The 21,292-nt window shown below is 40.7% G+C and overlaps 1 protein-coding gene across 1 annotated transcript in view; it reads left to right on the forward strand.

The window, feature by feature from the left end:
* LOC136886201 (phenoloxidase 2) overlaps positions 1-21,292 on the forward strand; it is a 98,481-nt gene that overhangs the window by 42,512 nt on the left and 34,677 nt on the right. The window contains exons 2-5 of the mRNA XM_067158934.2: positions 3,294-3,413; positions 6,092-6,293; positions 6,704-6,927; positions 16,203-16,405. Of these exons, the coding sequence (XP_067015035.2) occupies positions 3,294-3,413; positions 6,092-6,293; positions 6,704-6,927; positions 16,203-16,405 (749 nt within the window). The remainder of the gene's footprint in view (positions 1-3,293; positions 3,414-6,091; positions 6,294-6,703; positions 6,928-16,202; positions 16,406-21,292) is intronic.

The raw sequence follows: 21,292 nt of genomic DNA on the forward strand, positions 1-21,292 counted from the left end.
AAATGCTGGGGCTGTACCTTAGGGCCAACCTCCTGTGGGTGGGGGCAGTAGAATAACAACCACGGTATCCCCTGCTTGTCGTAAGAGGCGACTAAAAGGGGCCCCAGGTGCTCACAACTTTGGAGAGTGGATTGGCGACCACGGGGCCCTTAGTCGAGTCCTGGCATTGCTTCCACTTACTTGTGCCAGGCTCCTCACTTTCATCTATCCTATCCGACCTCCCTTGGTCAACTCTTGTTCTTTTCCGACCCCGACGGTATTACGTATGGAGGCCTAGAAAGTCTTTCATTTTCACGCCCTTTGCGGCCCTTGTCTTCCTTTGGCCGATATCTTCATTTTTCGAAGTGTCGGATCCCTTCCGTGTTTCCCTCTGATTAGTGTTATATAGAGGATTGTTGCCTAGATTGTACTTCCTCTTAAAACAATAATCACCACCACCTTAAGGCCACAGCCGCTTCCTTCGAACTCCTAGCCCTTTCCTATCCCATCGTCGCCATAAGACCTTTCTGTGTCGGTGCGACGTAAAGCCACTAGGAAACCTCATAAACACCAAATAGATCACAACAGAGTACAAGGAAGTAGGCAACACCAAAGAGAACGAGCATCATCATCAACGCTTAGAATTAATAAAGTAGACGGCAATAAACCAACACCACCTTCACTAGCGGGCGAGAGGACTGCTGAGGGGTAGGTGCTTCCACAACACAAAGGATAATCATTACACTGGTTTCTAACAGTGGTCAAGAATATTCAGTTCTCAGTGAGTTTTGATACGTTGCTGCGTAGAACAATTGGATAATTTTACTTTTTACAGTTTGATGAGTCTCAAATGTCAGTTTTGAACTTAAATGAGTCAATTCATTAGGCATCGTTGCTCGACTGCCTCAGCATAGAAATTTGTGTGCAGTCTTGTGAAGTCACTGATATTACATATACCAACTATACCACTGCCATTTGATATAGTAAAACGGGGTGTCCAATTGGACACTCACACTGCCTAAATTACGTCAAATAAGAATGTCTGTACACGGTAACATAGGCATTATTATTATTGTTATTTTATTCAATCTATGAATCTGTTCAGAGAGATCTTTACACTTAATACTGTGTGTTGCAAGAGAACCTACTCTTGGAGAGGGTTGCTGTGAGCTTGCATTAGAGAGATAATGGGTTCGAACCCCACTGTCCGCAGCCCTGGAGGTAGTTTTCTGTGGTTTCCCATTTTCACGCTAGGCAAATGCTGGGGCTGTACCTTAATTATGGCCATGGCCGCTTCCTTCTCACTCCTAGCCCTTCCCTGTCCCATCGTCGCCATAAGACCTATCTGTGTCAGTGCGACATAAAGCAACTAGCATTCGTTTCCCAAGTGCATTCTGACATAATAAACACCGTAACTTGTCTGCACTTGTCGTCCATCCCTTGTTTCTGTACAGTCCCATAAACCACCATAATAAAAACCTCTTCTTTCTGATCTATATACATTGATAAGGCTTATTCTTGCAACTTGTGTAACTCTGTTGTAAAGGCTAAGAAAACCTCTCTCTCTGCACTCTTCCATTAGGCACTGTCTTTGGATGTCCAACAAGGAAGTGAAGGAACTGAAGGTATGAATGTATTTCATGTCCTCATCCCGTGGTGATGCAGGTCTTTCCATGTGCACACCAAAAGGAGGCAAGCTGCATGTACCTTTATAACCACGTACCAACTCTCCTGCCAGTCTTAAATTTCTGGAAGTACCGGGAATGGAGTCTGGGCCTCCGAGGATGGCAGCTAATAGCACTATTATTCTGTGCAGGTGGACAGAACCGAAGGCAGAACCAGTGTTAAAATGACTAAGATGATACCAGGACTAGTAGGACCAGTGTTGCAAACGGAGGTTTTCCGCACTAGTTTTCTTTTTTACTCTTTGTCAGTGGACAAACTTGAACACTCGGTGGGCAGTGGAAAATGTATTTTTCATGCTTATTGCAGTGGATATTTCAGTCTTCCAATTTAAGTTTCATGCAATATGACAGAATATAATAATGTAATAGTTATATGAGAGTTGTTGGTGTTGATAATCATGAGGCCATCAAAAGGTGAGCCCAGAAAGACCTAAACTGTAGTGGGAGCTGACATGCAGGGGATTCCCTTAAAAATGAGGAAGCTATGAATCCTTCAGTTAATCTTTTAGTTTTTCATAGTAAAGTGTCGCTTCTTCAAGAGTCGGATGCACGTACAGTTGTTAGGAGTTGTTGATTCCCCTTCTTGAATTACGATACTTGGATGTCGGCACAAAGATTAATATCAGTTAGAAAAATGTACCCTTCCTACAACTCTCAAACCATGGAAACAATTTCTGGTGTAAAATGCAGTACTACGGGGCTAATAGCACCAATCCATTTCAGGAGCTGGTAACACTTGAACTGCGGTGCTTAGTATTCCAGTGGTCCATTGTGCAATTGGAGAGAATTTTTAGCCAGTAGAACATAATTAAAACTAAAACCAGACACATAAAGTGATAAATTGCTTTTATCGATTCACTCAGGACTGAGAAGAAATAAACAATGCTGCCGTATGAGCTTCCAAGGGAATGTTAAAACAAGTAGACGGTGAAAACATATCGGATATGTTTCTAGCCCTGCTTCTTCCTCTGTGCCTTTTTATTGAAGTGTTACAAAAAAAAATACATCAATGACCCCAGACTATTAGAAGAGTTTGCCTTGAAATAAACTAAAAGGATATACTTAATTTTCATGTTGACATAGAATTTTTGTAACTAAACAAAGCTCAAGGAGTGGAAGGTTGGGGTGGGGGTTGTAGGCTGCTGGTTTATTTTGGTTTTCAAGCAGCCATTTATGGGTAGTCTATTCAACTCTTCAGAAATGCTGGACAGGACAGAATGGCAGGGGAAAGAATCTCAAAGCAGATCTTAAGATAACAGCTCTGAAGAAGCCTCTCCATGGCTAGGAGATGGATTGAGATTGTAACAGCCAACTTGGTCTAATACTTGTTTTGATGATGTTATCACATGTTTGGAACATACAGCAGTTACCATGACTTACAAAATTACCCCTATACATTTGTGTTAACTAGCTTTGTGATCTAAGAGAATGGAGAATAGATTATCTGAAGGTACCATCCTACTTACATCAAGTATTTTTGTGAATATGATTTTCTAGCATATCTGCCAATCACTACTTGTGTGTTCTCCTTTCTATCCAAATCCTTGTTCCCCAGCACTGGACTTATGTTTCAGTGCTGAGCAGTGTTTTTATTTTCTTGCCATGATATATTTCTTTCTTTCCTTACAGCAAAATGCCTTGAACGACAAGAACACTCTTCTGTACCTGATGGACCGGCCCCTAGAACCACTGTTCTATGCAAAGGGAGCAAATAAAGAAGTGCTCTTCCAAGTTCCTTCAGAATATTTGGTAAGTACTAATGTTTCTAGAATTAATCTGAAATTGCTTGCAAAATACTCCATAAAAACTTAAACTACTGATAAAAGTATTGTCATCAAATAAAAGTAGGTTAATGTTGAGTACCAGGCAAGTTAAAACTTCAAATAAAATTCCAGATAATATGAAAATAAGTCACAATTCAAGAAAATATCTAGGATCATGTCCAAAAAATTTGGTAGGCCCTGCAGTGGAGAGGTAGCATATCTGCCTCTTAATCTGGAGGCCCCGCATTGGATTCCCAGCCAGGTCGAGGATTTTTACCTGATTTTGAGGGGTGGTCCGAGGTCCACTCGGCCTATTGTATTCCAGTTGAGGAGCTATCAGATGGTGAGTGGCTCCGATCTAGAATGCCAGGCTTGTCATGCTGATCAAGACGCATCATAATCTGCAGGCCTTAAGGCTGAGCAGCAGTTGCTTGGAAGGCCAAGCCCCTTCAGGGTGGTTGTGTCTTGGGGTTTGGTATGTCCAACAATTCAGGAATCCTGTATCAATGGAGGACTTTACTTAACCCACACTTGGAAATGTGCATTTGAGGACTGGTAAAACTGGAACTGAGAAGGTAAGACATAAACATGTAGTCTGATAGACTTTTTGGGCTTATGCGTGTTGAGGAAATAAGGTGAAATTAGAAAAGTTTTGCAAGCAACTTTTCTCTTCCTCATGAATAGTAGAGATTTTCTTCTGAAGACTCAGAGCAAAGTTATCTGCATAATGTAAAGAATTTCAGCTTATTTTCTCGACATGGTATAAGCCCAAAAGAGCCTATATCTAAAATTACGAGCTGTGAAAGCACCAAATGTAACATGTAATCTAACAGTTTATACATTAAATAAAAATACGCTTGTGGCCAGATTTGATCTGCTATGGACTGGACTGTAGTCAGCAACTCAATGCACATTTAAAGTGGTGAAAAATAACCTCACTCCCAAGAAAGGCAAACAGTTTTGGGCAAAGGAGCCTTTTAGGAAGGTAAAGGAACCCCAGTGGAAGAAATGGCTTTGGAATTCCATTACAAAACCATTGAGATGAAACCGGAACTTTTACATACGAAAATATGGTCTTGCAATGACAACTCTCTCTCTCTCCATGTTAACAGCTGAGATAGAGTGGTGATTGATGATGCTTGCCAGGTCGAACAAGTGCGGGCTGCTTGCAAGGTCAAGAATTATGCATTAGCCTCCCATACTGTAGAACCCCAAACGGAGGGAAAAAATCACTTCACCAGCTTTATTTTCTTAGACCCTATATGGCCTGATAATTTTTACAAAATATTTTGTTAATTAATGGAGTTTCTATTGCAGTAGCTGGGATTGTCTTGCACGAATAAATCTTTTAAATTCTTGAATATATTACAGAGAGTTCTAATACACTACAATTTTTTTTTTACAATTTGCTATAGGAGTGGGAAGGAAGTGGCTGTGCATTTGTCTGGTGTGAAAATGGGAAACCACAGAAAACCATTTTCAGGACTGCTAACAGTGGGGTTTGAACCCACTATCTCCCGGATGTAAACTTGCTGCTGCAGGCCCCTAACCACATGGCCAACTGCCCGGTACACATATACACTGCAATTACTTGCAGCCTGGGTGTTATTAGCCTTCCACTTGTCTTGAAGGCTATATGTGTAAAACATGTTGAACATTGGCAATCAGCAAACAGGTGAAGTTTTGCCATTTAGAACAGTATAGTAGTTTTTATAAACTAATACTTATCTTCAATTTTTTCTGCTTACCCTCTGTGGGTTGGACACATGAAGAATAGACCCACAGTATCCCCTGCCTATAAGATCGACTAAAAAGGGGAGCCATGAAATGATGGAATTATAACCATGGGACTACTTGTGATTAGTACCATTATGTGAGGAACACCACGGATCTGGGGTTTGCCTGTGGTTAGTATCATCGTGTGTATCCTACTGAAGTGGAGGGGAGGTTGACACTTTGCTACACGGACTAGTCCATGCGAGAAAATGTGCCGTACTCTGTGCTGGAATGTGTCAGTTCCCCTGTATTCAGAATGGGTCTGCATTACCTATTAGTGGTAACACTATATGAAGAACGCCATGGATCTTATGGTGGCCTTATGTGAGAACCATGGGTCTGTTCCCTGCAAGTGATGCCGTTGTGTGTGATTAGTACTATTGAGGGGCCAGTGATCTGTATTTTGGACCCTTTTTTATGAGCATCATCTCAGAAAAGACTTTGTGAATTGGATTCACTGATTGTTTTGGATTTATGGTCATTTTTTTCATCACTCATTTCGTATTTGTCATTGGATACATTTTGAAGTTTTAATTATACTTTCATTTCGTTGCACCTCTTACCATTATGGGCTGATGACCTGGCTGTTAGGCCCCTTCAACCATCATTAATTTTTCTGCTTAATCCAGATACACAGGATGGGTCATTCTTGCTCCAGAAAATCTGAAATTATTTAGGTTTTCCCAGATAAAAGTAGGAGTGTGGTGACCAAACAGACAACTCTGTAGTTACTTAAAGTACTGATGCTTGACTTGTTTAGATTTCATATTTTGGTGGGGAACATATATATTAAAGAAATATTTATCCTATTAAGTTTCTCATCTTAATATATTTCTGTATAAGACTTACTATAAGAAGTTAAACAAATGTACATTTACTTTTTTGCAGTCGGATCAGTATCGGCCTTTCGCTAGTGACCTGGAGAATCGTTTTGGTGCCCAGAGTGAGCCAGGTGCAACGGCTGTCAATATCCCTTCAATGAGTCTGCCAGACCTGAGTCTTCCCAAGAGACTAAGACGGGACGAGTTGTTTTCTACCTTCGTCCCTCTGCATCGTAAGATGGCAGAACGACTTGTTGAAGTTTTTCTAGGTATGGCAGATTGCAGTATCTTAATTCAAACTAAATATTGTATTTTTTTTCTCATTGAAGGGGTCAACAACCAGAAATGGCTCATCCTAAAATTATAAAGTAACTAACCAAACGGGCAATAAACGCACAAAAATGTAGTAATATTAGCAGTGCTTTTTGTGGCAGTACTCAACGGTATGCAGTCCCGGCACTTTTTTCTCAAAAGAAACAATGAATTGCATATTATGCGGAATATTATCACATTTCCTATCGAAGTGTTAGCTTATGACAATCAAGCTTGTCTGCTATTGTTAAGTTTGTACACATATTATGTGTACAAACATATAATTGACAGTTTCTGTAAACTGTCAATCTCTTAAGATGAATTTATTAATTGCCTTCTTAACCTAATCTCTCATGCTGTTAAATAGGAATGAGGTCTCTCTCGGACTTCATCACTGCAGCAGCTCTGACTCGAGACTCCATCAACCCTGGCCTATGGACGTTTGCCATGTCCATCGCTATGTTGCACCGTAACGATACTCAGAATGTGGATCTGCCTCCAGTCAGTGCATTACTGCCCGAGAAGTTCTTCGACCGAGCAGTTTTTACAAGAGCGCGCCAGGATATAAACATCCTAGAGGGTGGAGAGAGGGTAAGTCTCAGAAGCTCAATTGATTTTTATAATATAGAAAACTGATCTGGATGTTTGCTTCTTAATAAGAATATTAGTGGAAACATGAGCTAAAATTATGCTTTGAAACATATATTCATTTAGCCTTCCAAAATATTCAAACTGAAAATCTCTGTGAATTAACAAATCTCATTCACAATTGTCCATTTGTAACTTTGACTTAATGTCCTATTGCTCCCTCTGGAGCATAGGGTGGTGGCAAAATTTCTCAACACATTACAGTTCCTGGCCATTTTCTTAACTTCACTTCAGGTCTTAGTCAACCTCTGTGATTCCTTTTCAATCATCCTCTTCCAGGTCGTCTTGGGCCGACCTCTCTTTCTGGTGCCTTGAAGGTTCCACTCTAGTGCCATTTCCTCTCCTTGATCTGGATGTCAATTGGCTGCTGATTGGTCATGGTCCAAAAATCTCCAGTTGAGATTATGTCTGGCCACTTCACATTTCTTATGCAATGCAGACATCTATTAATGAACACCTGCAGCTGGTTATTGATCTGTTTTGTAACCTTCCGTGTTTCACAGCCGTTGAAGAGGTGAAGCTTGGTCTTCCTGGAGATGTTTCTATTCTTCCACACAGGGTAGAGCTGGACGGACGCACCATTTGCCCTTCGGATACGGCTTTGAACATCTTCCTCTCCTCCCCCATCCATTATAACTATACTTCCAAGGTAGAGGAAGAACTGGACTTGCTCAGTTTCCTTTCCATTTACTGTCAAGCTGGTCATGACATCCGAATTAATCCTCATCTCTTTGGTCTTGTTTGTGTTGATCATGAGACCTGCACGTTCCACTTCTGCACCATCAGTTTCATTTCAGCGTCTGTGGAGCTGGTGATTATTGTTGTTTTAAGAGGAAGTACAACTAGACAACCATCCTCTATATACCACTAATCAGTGGGAGAAAATGGAGGGGATCCGACACTTAGAAAATGAAGATATCGGCCAAAAGAAGACAAGGGCCACGAAGGGCGTGAAAATGAAACATTCGCTAGCCCTCGCAAACCGAATAGCGTCGGGGACAGGAAAGTATAAGAGTTGAGCAAGAGAGGTCGGATAGGATAGATGAAAGTGAGGAGTCTGGCACAAGTGGAAGCAATGCCAGGTCTTAGCTGAGGGCCCCGTGGTCGCCAACCTACCCTCCAAAGTTCAGAGCCCCTGAGGCCCTACTCAGTTTGTCTTCTATGTCCTGGTACCGCTGTGCTATAATGCAAATGTCATCTGCGAAGTTAAGATCTTCAAGCCTGTCTCTCATACCCTATTGAACACCCCTCTTCAGTCCTCCCATTACCTTCATCACACTATCTAGAACCAGCAGGAACAGAGTGGGAGAAAGAACACACCCCTGTCTCACTCCAGACTTGATGTTTATCTTTTCTGTTAGTTTCCCTTCATGAACAACCTGACACTCATACCCCTTGTAAATCTTTCATGATCTTGATAATCTTTGATGGAATTCTGTATTCCTTGAGGATCTCCCACACGATTCTTTGTTTTACAGAATCAAAGGCTTTCTCGAAGTCCACGAATGTGAGGTAAAGGGTACTCTGTCATTCCACACTCTGTTCTACGATGATTCGGAGTGTATTGATGAGATCCACACAGCTGTGATGTTGCCGAAATCCTGCATGTTCCTTTCGAAGCCTTCTTTCTACTGAATCCTTTATGCGATTCAGGATGACTTGCGACAGCACTTTGCTTGGAATGGAGAGCAAGGTGGTACCCCTCCAGTTGTTGCAGTTTGTTGTATCCCCTTTTTTTCAGTAACTTGATTATCAGCCCCTTCTTCCAGTCGGTCGGTATTTTTTCCTCTTTCCATATCTTCTCCAGCAGTAGATGCAGCAATCGGATTGTAGTATCAAGGTCTGCTTTCAATACTTCTGCTGGAATGTTGTCTGGACCTGGTGCCTTCCCATTTTTCATCTGCTTCTATGCTGTCCCTTCCTCACCCCGGGTTGGAGAGTCAAGGCTGATGCCTGGATCATTTTCTGCTTCTTCTGCTTCTTCATCTTCTCCTTGCTGCTCTTGTTCCAGTCCCACATCTCTATTAAAAACCTCCATAAAGTGTTCCCTTCATCTACTCAGCTGTTCACACTTAGTGAGGATCTCGCCTGTCTTGCTATTCACAGGCCTAGCTTTCTTAAAACCTATCTTTGAAAGCATCTTTGTGATGCCATAAAGCTCCTTTGTATGCCCCCTTTTTGCTGCTTGTTCTGCTTTCTCTGCCTGCTCATCAATCCACTTCCTGTGATCCTTTTGCACACTCCTCTTTACTTCCCTATCAGCTTGTGTTTGAGCCTTCTGCTGTCTAGTCTTGCAGATATTTAGCTTGGGCTTTATCTCCTTCCTGTAATTGATATTGTCCCAGGTCTGATCAGGTATCCATTCTTTCCACAGGTAATTTTTCTACACCCAAGCTGATTCTTGATTGTTTCCATGAGGATGTTCTTTACCTCACTCCATACAGTCTCCACATCCTTCTCTATCTCAGAATCCAACACCTGGAATCTGTTGCTAAGTTCCAGTTGAAATTGTTCCAACATCTGCTGATTCTTTAGCTTACCATCAAGCTTCTTGTGCCAAGTGTTGAACTTTTGGTGATCTGCCACAATCTTTATACGGAAGTTGGCGACAACAAGATGGTCACTGCTACTGTCTGCTCCTCTCTTGTTCCTACCATCTTCCAAATTTCTTCTGAACCTACTGCTTACCGCAATGTGGTCAATTTGGTTTTCCGTGACTTGATCAGGGGATATACACGTGACCTTGACACCGCCTATGCGGGAACGCTGTGCCACCTATCACCAAGTCTTGGCTGGTGTAATATTCCGTAAACCTTTTCCCCATTATAAACATGATACTGTATAGGCTTTTGGGCTTATGCCGTGTCAAGAAAATAAGGTGAAATTCTTTAAATTTCGCAGAGAACTGTGCTCTGCATCATCAGAAGAAACCTCTGTCCACAAGAAAGGCTTCTTAAACAATGACTCTTTGAATTTAGACATTATAATAGAAGTGGAAATGGTAAGTTCATTCACCACCAGATGGCTCCCAGGACGTGGCACAGTGCTAGCATTCGAAGCGGATGCTGACTGAACCATCAGAATCGGTCTAGGAGGTTCACATAACACGTGTACGTAACATGACATTGACAGGTGTATGACATAGACACAAGCCTGGAATGAAACATCTGGCGATGAGGAACGTACAAATTTGGAAAACAGACAAAATAACAATCGTGAAGGGACAGGTGTAATGTGCTCCTGCCATAATCCCTCGATCTACGTTTCTACAAGCTTCTGGAAATATCGTCGCATCTACGTCTCCATATACTCTTCAATATCTACGTTTCTACTGGACTATATGCTCTCTACTATTATCTATACCTCTATGTATTATTAGGTTAACCTTGCTTTGTGCTCACCCGCCTTTGCGCTCCGGCATCTCTCGACATACTGTCGTCCTCCTGTCTGCTTTACTCAAACTACGTCATCTGCCACGTCACTTGAACCTTCTCGAATTGACTGGTCTTCGCTTCCGGGCGTATGTATATTGGACTGCTTCGCCCGTCCTACACAGACTGGTATCAACCTGTGTAAAGTGTGTGTGTGGAGGGGCCGCTGACCTCGCTCGGCTTGCCGTGCGCTGCGCATTCCATTCCCGTCCAGCTGGAGAAGATAACGTCGTCGGACCTTGGTGAGCTAAAACACTTCACATACAAAATTGTTGGAAAATTTTAACTCTGCCACTTTGGCGTGTTGAGTGATGACATATTTTTTTATTTTCAAGGCCTTGGTTCGTGCCTAACTTCTTACCACTTTTCACTTATTAAAAATTATTCTTTTTAACGTTCTACTGTTGATGTGGACTGAGGGTAAACATCACAACAGCATTTTCTCAAGCTTTCATGATTTGGACATTAATTGCCGGAGGAGCTTTCTCCAGTATTGCGCAGTCGGAGTCCCTTTTTCTTTTTTTTTTTTTTTTTTTTTCTCCCTTACTTGTCCTTGTTGTTCTGATTCTCCTCTTTTCCCTCCCCTTTTCTCTTTTACTTGGTTTATTTGGTTTTTTTAATAAAGCGCCCTGGAGGTGTTTGGTTTTCTAAGTGTGGCCAAATATTACGATCTTCGTAGAAAAGGATAGTTGTTTTTTCTAAAGATTTTTGTTTATGTCTGTTTGCCTACGAAGAAAATCATCTGAGATGATTATGTATGTCACTTCTTCTTTTTTGAAAATTGTAAACTAATCCTGTGTTCTAGTTCCCTTATATTGCTGAGATTTACAGTGAGTATTATTATCTGAGATCGTGATCCATGAAATGTACCTGAAAACTGTCAACAATCCTGTGGGGTAGTTCCCTTTTACTTTCCTCCTCTTAAGGCGAGCTTGGGCATTGCTTTAATGTCCGGGATTTCTCTCGGACCTATTGTCCTTCTATTAATCTATGTGTAGTGTGCCAAAACATACTATTCCTATTATTGTTATCAATTTAAAAAAAAAAAAAAAAGGGTTGTTCACTCAAAAGATTTATAACTATTCCTCTACCAAGAATTATCATCTGAGATGATCACTTATGAAAATATTTGAAAACTGTAAATTAAGTCCTGCATAGCAGTTCCTTTTCATCTCTATTATTTGTGAAATGCTTAATTTAATTCTTAAGGAAAATTTAAATATTTCTTTGGTGTTTTATGTATCTAGGGTTTGTTTAGGATCTATTTCTGCTCGTATATTAGCCCATGTGTATTCTGTATCCTGCTCAAGTTACTGTTTTAATACACTTGTTCATCTAAAACTATCGAAAGGTGATATCTTTTTTGTTGTTTTGTACCTACCACAGAAAAACCTCTCCCACTATCCCCCCAGTACTGCTTCTGGTCACTCTGCTTGTTCTCTTTGGTTGATGCGATCGACTTCTTGGTACAGTGTTGCAGACGCTTTGAAAATTGTTTTTTTTTTTTTCTTTTCTAACAACAGTGCTGGAAAAATTTATCATGCAGAAAACACAAAATTTACCTTGATTAGGCGAATAACGCCACACAGGGAAGGGAACTACCTACGTAAATTCTTAATGGCTGGCAACCAGGTATTACTTAATTGATAGCCGGTTGCATGTCGAGCCGACAGGGCTGTAATTCCTCGCTTTAGGTTTGTCGCTCTTATCTTTGTACAATGGGGCTACCACGGCAACTCTCTTTAAATTTGGTATAGCTCCTTCATGCAAACAGTGATCAAATATTTCAGATTTGGTATTATATCCCAGCCCATTGCCTTTAGTATAATCCCATAGTACATTCCCAGAAATTTTATAAATTCCTGCTGCTTTAGTTTTCACAATTTTCTAAAAAGTACAGACCAGACTCAGCATATGAAAATCCCAGTGCCAGGAATACAAAATCGGCAAGACCAAGACAGTAGTGGTGGCAGTCGACAGAAGAGTGTCCAGCAAGTGTAAAACTAGGAGACCACCAGTTTTCCTTACCTTGGAAGTGTTGCCAACAAGTAAAACACTTTTATGGCATGACATGATTCCAAAACCAGCCAAACTGAAGTTTAACATCTATTTCATACAAATATTGACCTATGGGATTGGAGCATGCACCCTCACAAAAAGATTCATCAAGTCTGCAAGCATCAGAGATGAAATTTCTTAGATCCACCATCCAGAAGACCAAGATGGACAAGTTAAGAAACGAGGTGAGGAAACAAGCCGGAAAAGACATCCCTATTAGACTGAATCGGCACATCCAGACTATGGTGGTACGGGCATGTGATGAGGATGGAGCCTACAAGAACAGCCAGAATAAATTTGGAAAGACAGGTGGAGGGGAAAAGACCTGCAGAAAAGACCTAAAACCCGATGGTTGGACATGATCAAGGTTGATCTAGTTACCAGAGGATGGACAGTGGATGATGTTCTCAATGACAAATTGTATATGGACAGTAAGAAGTGGAAACTAGGGTTGTACAATGATAATAACAATTTTGTATGTTTCAGTAAATGTTTTTACCTTAGGCAAATTTCAGTACTTGACTAAGCCTGCTTGGTGGTCATGATCATTAAGAAGTTTAAGTGTAAACGGTCTGACACCGTGGTTAGCTGGTTTGAGCCCTGTTCATCGAAAAAAGTCACCGGTAAGATAGAAGAGGTGGTGCCATACAATTTCTAATCACTAGATTGCGTGCCAAAAGCCTGGATTAAATTCCAAACCTCTCTGTAGTGCTCATATGGAGTGAGTGCATACGACGTTGATGGGTGATTTGTCTGTCAGATGAGGACATTAAGCCTTGCAGATCTCTTGGTGCTGTAAGACAGGAGTAAGGTATGTGCCGGCAGTGGGTTTTGCCATCTCCCGTCCTATCATATATCACGTCATTCATTTCATCTCATTAACTCCTCTAATGAGGTTGACGTCAAGAAAGGCATCCGGTCATAAAAACCCGGCATGACAGATTCATCTCGCCTCATACCTGACCCCATAGGAAAACTGGATAAGAGTTGGATGAACAAACAAATTTCAGTACTTGACTAGTATTAATCACTTTCTGGACATTATCCTTATATCAAACTATCTTCACATACTGCTGATTAAATACTTGCACTTCTTCCGCTTTTCCCCTATCTGTGGGGGTCGTGGGTGTGTGCTGTTACACAGTTGTGGATTTTGGCTGTATTTTACAGCTGGATGCCCCTCCTGATTCAACTCTGTGTTGAGAAATGTATTGCAAGTTTGTATAGTTGTTTGTAATGTGATGGCTGAATATGAAGAGGATTGTTACTGACTAAAGTTCTACCTTCTGTAAATTCTCTCATATACACTCTTGTTCTCTAATGATGTCAGGAATGCCCTTCTGGAACGTGTTTCTGCCTGAAAGTACCTATACATACCCTTCCATTTTTTCACTACAATTGAGGATTACCGTGCGAGTTTTCCGTGTGGTTAGAGGCATGCAACCGTGAGCTTGCATCTGGGAGATAGTGGGTTTGAACCTCACTGTCGGCAGGCTTGATGGTTTTCAAATGGTTTCCCATTTTTACACCAGGCCTTAATTGTACCTTAAGGCCACGGCCGCTTCCTTCCCACTCCTAGGCCTTTCCTATCCCATTGTCGCCATAAGAACTGTATCAGTGCGACGTAAAGCAAATTGTAAAAATAAAAAAAAAAATTTAAAAATGTTATCCTTACTATACTACCTCATTAAACTCAAATTTCGGGTAATTTTCTTCAATCTCTCCTTGCTTCCACAACCATTCCTTAACATGTGTAACAGTACCGGGATACATAATTGTTTTTGCACTCCTGAAAAATTGCTTTAAACCCAAACCATAGTCCTTATAATTTTAAATTGATCATGGTTATTTTTTTTTTAACTCCCCCGTACATGTCTTATCACCTATAGTGTACTACCTAAGTGTTTTACAATCTTTCTGTCACATTTATTTTGAACTATGATGCAAACAGCTTTGCAATCCCTTACAAAATCTATCCCTTCAGTTTCTTTATTTTTACAGCTCGTCTAGGTATGTTCCTTAGCACCATGTCTAGAATATTTTTTGCTCTAGTACGTTCAATCACTTTCTAATTAAACTATCCTTCCCGTATTAACTTATTTACCATTTGTTGTTCATACTTGTCATTCACATTATCTTCAATCTTCTTAGGTGAAATCTCCCTGTAGGTGGGGGAGGTAGAATAACACCCATGGTACCCCCTGCCTGTCGTCCCCAGGGGCTCTCCACTTACTTGTGCCAGGATTCTCACTTTTATCTATCCTATCTGGCCGCTCTTGGTCAATTCTTGTTCTTTTCTGACCCTAACTGTATTAGAGCACTCAAGTCTTAGGGAGTTTATTTTCATGTCCTTCATGGCCCTTGCCTTTCCTTGACTGAAACTTTCATTTTTGAAGTGTCAGATCCCTTCCATTTTTTCCTCTCTAAGTGTTATATAGAGGACGGCTACAAAGTTGTACTTCCTCTCAAAACAATCACCACCACCTAGATGAAAAGAATAATTGTATGGCCTCAGTGTTGCAGATATTTTGATTTGATGTCCTTTAGGATGCCTGGATGTCTGTTTCAACTTTCCATTTTTATTCTACTTGGATGGCAGAGAAACAAGAATTCCATGTCAACTGGAAGTTTTTTGCCCTTCACAAATCTGTCTTTGTCAGGTTTGGACCTGCACTCTTTGGATCCTGAGCCTCTCACACTATCAGTAACCTACAGAGAAGGCTTTGTGAAAAGGCATCACCAGTAAAATGGTGGCAGAATTACTTTTCTGCTCTCGCAAGAGCATGGCGAATGTAACTCTTTGTTTGGTGAGGGAAGATCATTACCGTCTAAAATGCTTGGTACATCCCAAAGTTAATCAGTCGGTTGATAACTGCTGACCAAAGGCCAAATCAGAAAACTGCCACAGATCATTGCAGTACCTCCCCCCTCACGCTCCGATTTTCACTACTGACGCATTTTGTTCTGCATTATGATGTTGACCTGACATCCACTTGATTCCCACACATTGGGGAGGAGGGAGGTGGGGGGGGTTGGTGGTGGTGGTGGTGGTGGTGATTGTTTTAAAAGTACAACTGGGAAACCATCCTCTTAACATTAATCAGCCAGAAGAATTGGAAGAGGTCACACTACAAAAAATGAAGGCATCAGCCAAAGAAATAAAAGGACCAGAAAAGGCGTGAAAATTCACTCCTTAGGCCTCGGAAACCTAATACCATTGCCGTCGGAAAAGGACAAGAGTTGACCAAGGGAAGTTGGATAGGATAGATGAAAATCAGGAGCCTGGCAAAAGTGGAAGCGGTGCCAGTACTCGGCTGAGTAATCCGTGGTTGCCAATCCATGCTCTCAAGTTCAGATCCTGGGGCCTCTTTTAGTCACCTCTTACAACAGGCTGGTGATACCGTGGATTTTATTCCACTGCCCCCACTCCCACACATAAGACTGCCATCACTGTCTCACCATTCTTCTACATAAGTATCATACTCTAAATCTAATCTGACTTGTAAGGCCATGCACTCTCCGAGCATTCCACTGAGGAAACTGGGTTCCCAGTATTGGACATATGGCTATAACCTAGCATTCAGAAGAGGTTAGTTTAAAATCCACTGTCAGCAGCCCCTGAATATAATTTTCCAAGGTTTCCCCAATTTCCTTACTAGGCAAATTGCAGAGCTATACCACAGCCACTAAATTTGTCCATATTCTGACAAGATTACTTCCTAATTACAGATTCCTATAGAGATTCCACGGGACTACACAGCCACGGATGTAGAGATTGAGCACCGCGTAGCCTATTTCAGGGAGGATATGGGTATAAACTTGCATCACTGGACTTGGCATCTGGTATACCCGTTTGGTGGACCCCTTTCAATAGTCAACAAGGATCGTCGTGGTGAGCTCTGGTATTATCAGCATCAACAGATCATTGCAAGGTAAGCATAATTCTAAGAGAGCAATATAATACAGACGAAGCCTGATATAACATCGTTATTGTGGGCCATACTTTGCCCCAGCATTGTTAACTGCAGTTTATCTGATGGTAGCCTATATAGTGACAAATTATGGCGTAGGAGGACAGGGGGGGGGAAGTAAAACATACTACTCGCATGGTAAACTTGCCCTTGATTTCCCATGCTTCATTCAATCAATTATTTTGGGTTTATCACTCGTAGAATATGCTTTCCCTCTTTCGGTCATCACGCACGTTAGTAAACTCTGAATTACACTCTTTGCAACAATACTGTTATGTAGCCTACACTTAGACAGGAGGGGAGAAGAGCTTTGTTGCCTTGTTCCAAGAACACAGCTGCTTGCCTTGGCAATAATTCCTTGAAATAAATTGTTCAGTATTTGTTTTTGGTTGCTTCTTGCAACAATAATTCCTTGAAATAAATTGTTCAGTATTTGTTTTTGGTTGCTTCTTGCAATGTCCCAGGAATTCAGTTTTACATCCCTCAAGGTTAAGACCATTCTGCACTGGCTTGATCCTTGAAAGACTTAAAAGAACTGCTGAGCTACAAAGTTAGTATGATACTTATAGTGAAATAACACACTACATACACCAGTAAAACGTTTTACATAGTTAGACTCTGAAGAAAGTGTTCTAACCCCACATTGGTTCTGTATTCTGATGATACAAACATAATTATTACTAATCCTGACCCTATGTATATAGAAACTGCAGCAAATACAGTCCTGTCTAGATTAGAATTGTCTGTTAGGTCATCAGCCCAGAGGCTGGTTGGATCCTCAAACAGCACCACCAAAGGCTATGCAGTTATAGGGAAACCGCAAAAACAAATGGCAGCACCAAAATGAGGCGTACTAGGCAAGATGAGGAGTGATATAGTTTGCCATTGCTTTCCTCACTGGACCAGAAGGTGCTACTGCAGCACGACTGATCCTATGAGATACACCTTTCATAACACTGACACTAGTCGTGCTCTGAATGTCATTACTCAGCACCACCCATACCCCAGCAGCTTCCATATTGTCACAGCCATGGATGAGACTGGGACTTTGGTGGAAGCTACACTTTGCATTATGGTTCAAGAAAAACAAAAACCTAAAAAAAAAAAAACCACCCAATACATGGAATTCAAGGCATCTAACTACCATGACAGAACTGCAAAAAACACAAATTGCAAATGCAATTGAAAATACGTCGACCACAAAATTCTTAGGTGTCCATATAGATGAAAAATTAAGATGGGATTGTCATATTAAAATAGGTATGTGTGGGAGTTCTGTTTTTGCCTTAATGATTTTGTCTAATAATTGTACTGAATAATGTTTTTATTTTTTTCTAGTTGCTTTACATCACACTGACACAGATAGGTCTTACGGCGACGATGGGACAGGGAAGGGCTAGGAGTGAGAAAGAAGCGGCCATGGCCTTAATTGAAGAACAGCCCCAGCATTTGCCTGGTGTGAAAATGGGAAACCACGGAAAACCATCTTCAGGGCTGCCGACAGTGGGGTTCGAAATGGAAATTCTAAGTTCCCATGGAGGGCCATCACCTTTTTTGGCATTCTTTCATTGCTCATTTGTTATGTGCCCAAACCATCTTAGTTTGCTTTTCTCTATTCTATCATTCATTTTTTCCACTCCAATTTCTTCCTGGATTTTCTCATTCCTTATTTTGTCTCTTCTACTCTTCTGTATCATACTCCTCAAGAACTTCATTTCGGCTGCCTGTATTCGACTCTAATCCTTCTTTGTCATTGTCAAAGTTTCTGCTCCGTAAGTTGTTATGGATGCGTAATACATCTTGTACATAGTATCTTTTTCTTCCGTTGGCACATCTTTGTCCCATAACATGTTTCTTTCACTATGATAGAAACAACTTCCAGCTTGAATCCTTTTACTAATCTCAGCATCCAGTCGAGCATTCTCCATTAATTCACTCCCCAGGTATTTAAATGTTTCCACTACTTCCAGGGGCTTGTCTGCAAGTCTAATCTGACCTTTACCTTCTTTCTGACCTCTAGTCATAACAAGAGTTTTACTCTTTTCTACACTTATTTTCAATCCACATTCTTCAATCTTCCCATTCACATTGAACTGTTCTTGAACCTTCCTGTCGTCTTCTCCCCAAATCACAATATCATCTGCAAATAACATGTTCATTTCTCTTCCTCCATATAATTGTACAGTTTATGGAAGCCAAATAAATGAATAAAGTCTTAAAAATGGTATTCCGTGGTTTCCTGTTTTTAAGAAGACTAATTTAGACTACACAATTGGCTTTCATGGCTGCAGATCACGGGAATAGAACTAGTTATTGGGTTGCAGAGTTTTGCCCAGACGTGCCATTTGGGCTCATCAGTTGGAACGGTACGCCCCTCCAAGACTCTCCATATCAGTGGCAGACCAACTGCATGGTCATTCCTGTGTCAGCAAATGGGGATTGCTAACTTGCTAAAGAAGTGAATTCTGTTTTCAAAAATGTGTACTCTCCATGGAGATATTTCTGAAAGCCATTTTTGCAGTTGTTGGAATTTTATCTCCATGGGGAGTTTGTATTTTTGAAAACAAAGAATTCACTTCTCCTTTAGCAGGTTAGCAAACCCTATTTGCTAACACGGCAATGACCATGCAGTTGGTCTGCCACTGCTATGGAGAGTCTTGGAGGGGTATGCCAATCCAACTGATGAGCCCCAAAGGCACGTCTGGGCAAAACTCCGCAAACGCACAAGGCCTAACCACCTAAAAGCTGGTTCTACTCCTGTGATTTTTAATTTACTGACTTTCAAAATTAGTAATTGCACAAGTGAATTACAGTAGTACTGCATATTTTTGGGACATACTTTTCAGTAATGTATTGGATCAAGAGATATTAGGATTCTACTGTACGATAGTATTGTAAGTTATGGAAAGAAACTTGCAAATAGTCATGCGCTATATAGAAAGCCAGGAATATTGCAGCGGGTACACGTAATTGGAGAAACATTATGGTTGCTGTGAGAAGAGGGAGAGACTGCAAGTCAATCTTTTTCTTAGGAGATTTTCACCTTTTAATATGGAAGCTTGAATGGAGCTTAGTAGGGTAGAAAAGAGTTTGAATTAAAAGTGGCCAAATCGGGGCAAATATTTTATTTATAGGAAGAGGAAATGAGGATTAGAATTCATTATTAAGGGTAATGTTCAATACATTTCAAAGTTATTTGAAATCATTTAAGAGAAAATGAGGTAAACAATTAATGTAAAATTTGTGGTATCCACAATGGATGAACGTAACATGAGCGTAAAGAGTATACAGCAGCCAATCAAAACACTGTCATGTTATTAGGCTATCTTGCAGTTTTATATTTTAATACCTCAATGGATTCAAATGTGGTAGCAGAATTCATCTTACTTCAAACATCTCTTGCTTCGTTCATGGGAGCTGTCTACAGTAAAACCTCATTAATTCAAAGTTGTTGGAATGCAAAAATCTGGTTTTGAATTAATCTCCAACTCTTAATTCAGAAATGCCAACCCTTGTTGCATCACAAAATATTTGAATACCTGTTACTGCATGCAATTAACCTAGATTCAGTTTAATTAAACCTTTCAAATACCATGGAAAAAGCTATTTCCAAAATGTTTCCAACAAGGTGTGTTTACATTATTCAAATAATGCACATGGATAAATCGCTGCCAAATATAACCTCACACAATGAAAGACAAAAACAAGATTCAAAGACGAGGGCAAATTATGCTGGCTCCGCTGTGCAAATGCTTTTTTTAAATTCTTTATTAATATGCTGTTTGCATTTTTTAGAGGCCTTGTACTCGCATGGAAAGTGCCAGACGCCCTTGAAACATTGTGGCTTATCGAACTTTCCTATGGCGAGGGAAGGAAGTCTCTCTCTTCAGTGTACATTGATCCCTACCCTTGTAAGATTTTGTGGCTGGCACTTCTTAGGCTCGGCATGAAGAAGAAAAGAAAAAAAAAATGCCGCTTCATCGAGATTGACAATATTGTTCAGTGCGTATGAATTTATGAGCAATGATTTTTTCCCCTACTGTCTGCATCGTCAATGTTCAGAGATTGTGCTTCTCCGCACACTCCCTGCTACGTGAAATTGTGGTGTTTCTTAAAATGCTGAATACAAAAGAATTAAGATTTTACTTGAACCTAGCAAAGCGAGTGAAAGTATAGAATGCTACCCCAGCACGTTCCGGAAGGTGCGTTCCGTCATGATGTGGATAAATTTTGAATTTAAATTACTCTGTAAAATACTATAATGAAGTCTGATTTTCGGTAATGGGACAGACATTCTTCGAATTACAAATTATACGTATTTTAAATTAAACAATTTAAATAACATGCAAAACCCTACCTCGGGCCAATGACCTTAGAAGTTAGGCCCCTTTAAACAAGTCATCATCAAACCCTACCTCTCATCTCCGGGAATGACAGCTTCTTCGAATTATGCAGGATTTTGAATTAAGGCTTTGAATTATAGAGGTTCTATTGTATGTACCTGAAAAGACAACGTAAACAAGGGTGCAGAAAGTGGGTTAATCCCTTGAAATAAAGGTTATCTCAGGGTGATTTCGGTAATCTACAAGAAATGACCTTCATCAGTTAGTTTTGCACATGCAGATAAAACCTGAAATCTTTAGATAAGTGTCCCCATTTCTAATAAAAGGTGTAAGGTCTCCTTTGCAGACATCCTTTGTGCCTACCTAACACACTCAGAGATGTTTTTGTTAAAATAATCTCTCAAAGTTAAGAAATATACAGGGACACAGTTATATCTGTGGCAGGGATTGTCACTTGCCCGGTCAGCAGTGCTGCGAGCTTGCCTCCTGCCATTTACTGTCAGAT

This window comes from Anabrus simplex, chromosome X (genome assembly GCF_040414725.1).
Source record: "Anabrus simplex isolate iqAnaSimp1 chromosome X, ASM4041472v1, whole genome shotgun sequence".
Classification (NCBI taxonomy): domain Eukaryota; kingdom Metazoa; phylum Arthropoda; class Insecta; order Orthoptera; family Tettigoniidae; genus Anabrus; species Anabrus simplex.